Source organism: Thermobia domestica, chromosome 18 (genome assembly GCF_964235325.1).
Source record: "Thermobia domestica chromosome 18, izTheDome1.hap1.1, whole genome shotgun sequence".
Classification (NCBI taxonomy): Eukaryota; Metazoa; Arthropoda; class Insecta; order Zygentoma; family Lepismatidae; genus Thermobia; species Thermobia domestica.
This window is the reverse complement of record NC_137471.1, coordinates 38,155,115-38,161,114: the sequence shown is the minus strand read 5'-3', so window position 1 is coordinate 38,161,114 and position 6,000 is coordinate 38,155,115. Positions and strand designations below refer to the sequence as shown.

Here is a 6,000-nt window from a genome sequence, read left to right as displayed (position 1 = left end):
AAAAAAAAAAAAAAACGAAATAATCTGGTACTCAAGTAATCTTTTATTTCCAACAATTACAGAAATTTAAACAATACATTATTTTGGACAATATTAAAATATATTAATATATAAAAAAAACTGTTAATAGTGGTATCTCCCTAGTGTTTCCTGTTAACAATTCTAAAATGAAAATTTCGTTAAATCACTCACAAATCTATTATATTACTGATATAGGGAAAATGTTACAGGAACATCGTTCGAGCCTATGAAGAAGACGTCCTACTGGAGGCCGAAATCGATGTCTGGTAATTCGGATTATATTGTTATTTTATGACCTTGAAATTGATATGTCAAATTAGGTAATATATATATACATGAATTAGTTGATGAATTATTGTAATAATAAATGTTTTTAGGGAATTTGGAAGCAACAGCAATAAATACGTCTGGAACAAAATAGTGGTTTGGTTTTAACCCTGGTAAAACACCCTGGAATCTCCGGAGACCCCACGTGTGTTGACTTACGTACCTGCGCCTGTGCTAAATAACCAAAATAGTTAATGATTCGTCTACCTTCAGTGCTTGAGTAGTGGTGAAAGTAGGAACCATTATAGGTTGTGTACACTATTTCTGTTTATTTAGTGCAACTGGGTCGCATACGGCCCCAGGGTGTTCTTTATGGTACGAAAATAACATTGTTGGAAATTTTCGTTTATTTTTTGTTTCGAACTCTTTGCGGCTAAAGTGCAACATATCATGGCGTTAATAAATGAGGCAGTCACAGTGGAAGAAATATCTGATGTACTGAGTGAAGAGGCAGCAGCCCGAAACTGTGACAGAATCACGAAGTAGAAGACATGGTCGGTGTATTTTCTGTCCTCGTAAGGACAGAAAGGAACAAAAGAAGATGTGTGTATCGCTTACGCAGCTTATGTGTTGGACATCACTTTGGAATTTGTGGCGACTGTAAAGATATGAAGTGACTTTTCACTAAGCTGTAAACTAATCAGGATTTTCAAAACTTATGTAGCTGTTTCAAAAGGACTATTCAAATAATATAACTAATGAACACAAAACTCGGTATTTTTTAACTGGTGACCTACCGAGCTATTGAATAACCTAACCTAACCTAAAAGATTGCATTTGATTAGGTTAGGTTATAGATATACGTCAGTAGGTCACCCGTTAGAAGATTACCGAAAATTTAATAGTAAACTCCTAGTCCAATATTTGTGCTCAATAGTGAAAGCTGTGACAGACTATGAGAAATTTCAAATGTATCGGTGTGACGTTCATATGTTGCAGTCAAATGTAAAATAATTTAGCAATTGGTACCAACTCTTACTCGACTAGTGTTTTCTAAATGTATACATGTTGTAATGGATCGTACTTTGTGTCATGATAATGCTATGGTGTTCTTCCAGAGTTAAATAGTTGCTTAGGCTTGATTATGAGTAAAAGTACGTACTCGTGGAGATTTGGAGCAATCCACAATTATGGATTCTTGTAAATGGATATTAAAGGCACAGATTGAGAATACACGGTCATGGATTGCATACATGCACAGAAGCACACTCTAAAATTATACTATTTATTTATTTTATTTTATTTTGCTTAACTACAGTTACATGTTTACTATCTACCTTGAGCTTGATTTCAATCGTTCCTTTGATTAAAGTGAGTATTCTAAAAGAGTTTGGGGTTCAAAATAAGTGAAAAAAATAGAGTAGTATCTCCTGAGTCTTTCAAGTTAGAAAGATAAAAAAATGTATATAACCTCCTCACTACAAACAAGTGGACACATGGCCCAGCATCTATATATATATATATATATATATATATATATATATATATATATATATATATATATATATATATATATATATATATATTCCAGTTTTAAGGGAAGGAAGGTGCAATTTCTATATTCACCACATTGGAATAGATTTTACCTGTTTACAATCACATCATGTAAAACGGCTTATTTGTTTGAAATGGATCTTGGAACATAGTTAGTTCCTGCCTCATATGATTTTTATTATGTCACATTGATTAAGGGGATTATTCTAAACGGGAAGGGGAGTTCAAAATTTATGTAAAAATAAGTTATCCTATGGCCTTTTATTATTATAATTTCATTGAAATGCGAATACTAATGGGGGGAAGGGAGTTCAATTATTTTCCATAAACCTGTTCTTTCCGTGCGAAGAACGGGAATTTAACTTGCATATATACAAACTCATACTTCTAGTATTTTCTTCTATTGCAGAACAGAATTAATATATGTATTAAGATAAACAGAATAACACACTGAACAAGGCTATGTGATAATATATTTTTAAAAAAACAATGACGGGGCAGTTTCAACACAATAACTATGTCTTCATCAGATTTCCACTCCTTCTATCTACTTGGGAATTGGTCATCTCTTAGATAGATACTTCCCGGAGATCAACTTTTAATTAGGCTCCGCCACTTCATTAACAAATAATATTTGTGTTTTCACTTTCACTTGTTCAGCTGCGTACTGTCCAATTTTTAATGATTGTCTCCACAAGCTATCTACAGAAACTCCTTTCATAACATTTGGTACAATGAGCTCTACTACAATGTCCTTTAAAAAACATATCTTCTACGGCTACTCAAAATTATGCATACTCAATAGAGGCCAAATCTTCTGATACATGCTAATAATAACATGTTTTCACACACATTATTTCACTTACATTTTGTAGGACCAATATTAAACTAATACTAAATCCCTAAGTTAATGCTCTTTGGCCTAGAAAATGAAGTATCTTCTTAACAAAATCTACAAGATTTGTTTTGAAGTTACCGCTTACAAGAAGCTCAATAGTGAAATAGTAATATAGCGGAACGCTTGTGGTTTACAGCAGAAAAAAAAAAAAAAAACGAGAGTTACATATTAAATAGAATCCACATCCACTCATACCAACATGGAAAAAATAGACATATCCATAACTGAATCAATCTTTCTTCGGTAAAAATAGAAAACTTTTTAAGGCACATCAACAAATAGGGATACAGATATTTTTTTCAACATTGGAAAATATTGTTTATGTTTCTTTTAGAATTCAGTTTTTTTTTTTTTTTTTTTTTAATTATTAATAGCATTCACTTCACATCCTTAACTTTAGCTACAATAAGGTACTATGACCAGTGCACTTTAAGTTCCCTTTATAAACTAACAAGAATTAGTGCCATAATTAATTCAATGCTAATAAGAGAAAATTTATTCAGATAAAACATATATTGAATCAAATATCAGAATCATGTTTACGTAAGTCTGTTCTACATCCTCTATCCCAGCTAACAATTTAGAATTTTTGTTGCTTACTGTTTAACATGAGCTATTGATCCTGTCAATAATACTGGCAATATTATTATCATTGATCTTTTATTTACTTCTGCTTTACTCTTACAGCAGATATACCTGATGGATTGTAAAACTTTCCAGATATACCCGAAATTTCTTCAACACTTTCTTGCCAGACAGCAGGCAAATATCACGCTAACAAGCTGAAAAAGAAAATGAAACGAAAAATATATGCAACAATGTCCTTTAACAATAAAAATATATGTACACAACGATAAATGACGTATGCTTATTTCTTAACAAAGTAGCTATATCTCTACACAGAAAGAGGAAAATGTTCTGCAAAAATAAATACAGAAATAATTACATAAGAAAGAGATTAAGAAAGAAACAAATTAATCTAAAAGGAAAAATTAAGGAGAAAGTAAGTAAGTCAGAAGAAAGAAATTAAGTAAGGAAGTAAGTCATAGTAAGTCAGAAGAAACAAATTAAGTAAGGAAGTAAGTCATAGTAAGTCATAAGAAATTAAGTACGGTAAGTCATCATAGGTATTTTTCCATTATTGGCAGGTCACTTGCTGCATGTTTCCAAGGTCTTCCGCTAAACTCTTCGTCTTCACGTACAATTTTGCTGTTTTGATATCGTCCATTAACTGTAGTCTTCTTTGCCCCTCCCTCTTTTTACCGCCATCATAGCAGGTCCCTCATGATACAGTTCCTTCTTAGCCAATGTCCCAACCAATTTCTCTTTCTCTTCTTAATCATATCTAGAATTGTTCTTTTCACTCCAATCATTTCTAACACCCTGTCACTCGTTTTTCGCTCGACTCAGCTAATTCATTACATTCTTCTCCACACCCACATTTCGAAAGCATCCAGCCGTTTTTCATCAATTTTGCATACTTTCCATGTCTCCAGACGAAAGGGGTACCTGATAACTCAGTGATACAGTGGCGGCACTACAGGGAGACGAGGAGGGGCGACCGCCACCTGAATACATATTTTTTCTCGCCCCCCTTGTCACATTTTATATGTACAACCGTGAATAATAATAATAATAATAATAATAATAAGTACAACTGATAATAATAATATTCAAAGCAAAACAAATGTGGTTGCCTCGATTCCCCAAAATTTTTCTTGCTTTCCCTCTTGCCCCCTTCTATTATGAGTCTAACACCGCTACTGTAATGATAGTGTGAATCTTATGGCAAGGTGTTCCACTTTAGATCTGCTATCAAATAAGTTTATGATGAAGAACATTGTATCTATTGTTCTTATTTTCATTTTTTTCTTTTTGTGCGGGCGATACATTTCCTCGCAAATCCTCATTGGATCAATTCTTTCAAAATCATTATGTTTTGTTAATGTCAGCGCACACAGGTCGTAATTGTGGATCATGAACCTTTAGATTAGATAAAATGATTTCATTTAATTTCCTTTTGACCACTACATTCAATCCCTACTGTAGTTATGCAACCACGCACAACACCAAAAATATTTCGCCATTTTGATTCTAAAACATTGATGGACTGCCAAAGAGTTTTTGTTACTTGGTTGGACGTTGTTCCATTTGTCATGAATCGGAACCATCTGTCCTAACGGAATGTCCGGGACCCTCACTTCCTGTGGTAGACTCCCTTGCGCCGCCACTGAACGATTCAGAATCATGAGAATTTTCGGATAGAATAGATTACAAGTCTAAGACAGTAACATGCCGCCTCAGCTCAATAGCTAATAGTTTTGAAGATATTTGCCCCCCAAAGTTTATTTTCCCACGGTTTTGGACAATCCTAGCTCTAAAACTATGCACTTTTGACCAAGTGTCCATATGAACTTTTTTCCTTATTTTGATGCAAGGAATCACCTGTTTCAGTTTGTCGGTCTAGTTCATTAACACTCTGTTTATACCCTTCCATACAACACAAACAAAAAAGAAGTTAAGGGTACTTAAGCCTGTTGTAGATAGTTGTTTCAAATTCTTAGTAGGGCGGGAGCTCATGTGGTTCGGATTCCACGTTAATCAGTAGGTCCACGTCTCATATAGCCTCGCTGCTGAACGGGACGTTAAACTCAAAATCAACTCAACTCAACTCAAATTCTTAGTAGTTTACCATTATGAGCTATAGTATATACACACAGCCAAAAATATTGCACTAGATACAGATATAGATTATTATAGAACGTATGGAATACAATTGAGAACGTGTCACTTATATAGGCCAGAAATTACATGATATATTTTCTGCAATAGACCCCTACCAAGGAAACAAGAATAGCAATAATTGATGTAACTATCTTTTCAAAAAGCAATTTGCTGGACACCCATTTTTATAGTACTTTGCCAATCATAGCTGCATGCAATGTTGATAAAATTAGGTACATAATCTACGAATAAAGTAAATCAAATTAAATTTGAAAGTCCCCTATAATAATTTATAACGCAGGTGTAATAGTCATATGAAATGTATTCAAATACATCACATTTCTGTTATTTGTGGTTGGCTATCGAGCATGTTTTGCTTTCAACGAAACAAAAATCGCTGAATAATATACTGAAACTTGTTGACTGCCATTGGTTCTACTGAACAGTGCCAACTCAGTATTGGGTAAGTTACTTGTAAAATTGTAACGTGTTACAAGTCACTTTACTTTTTTTAAAAATGTAATGCGTTACAAACG

The 6,000-nt window shown here is 33.5% G+C and overlaps 1 protein-coding gene across 2 annotated transcripts in view; it reads right to left on the bottom strand.

Annotated features, from left to right (window-relative positions):
- Nucleotides 1-1,879: 1,879 nt before the first annotated feature.
- LOC145676085 (tetraspanin-7-like) overlaps nucleotides 1,880-6,000 on the bottom strand; it is a 58,880-nt gene continuing 54,759 nt past the window's right edge. For both annotated transcript variants that reach the window (XM_081746960.1, XM_081746961.1), the window contains one exon: nucleotides 1,880-3,522. In XM_081746960.1, the coding sequence (XP_081603086.1) occupies nucleotides 3,478-3,522 (45 nt within the window). In that variant the 3' untranslated portion in view covers nucleotides 1,880-3,477. The remainder of the gene's footprint in view (nucleotides 3,523-6,000) is intronic.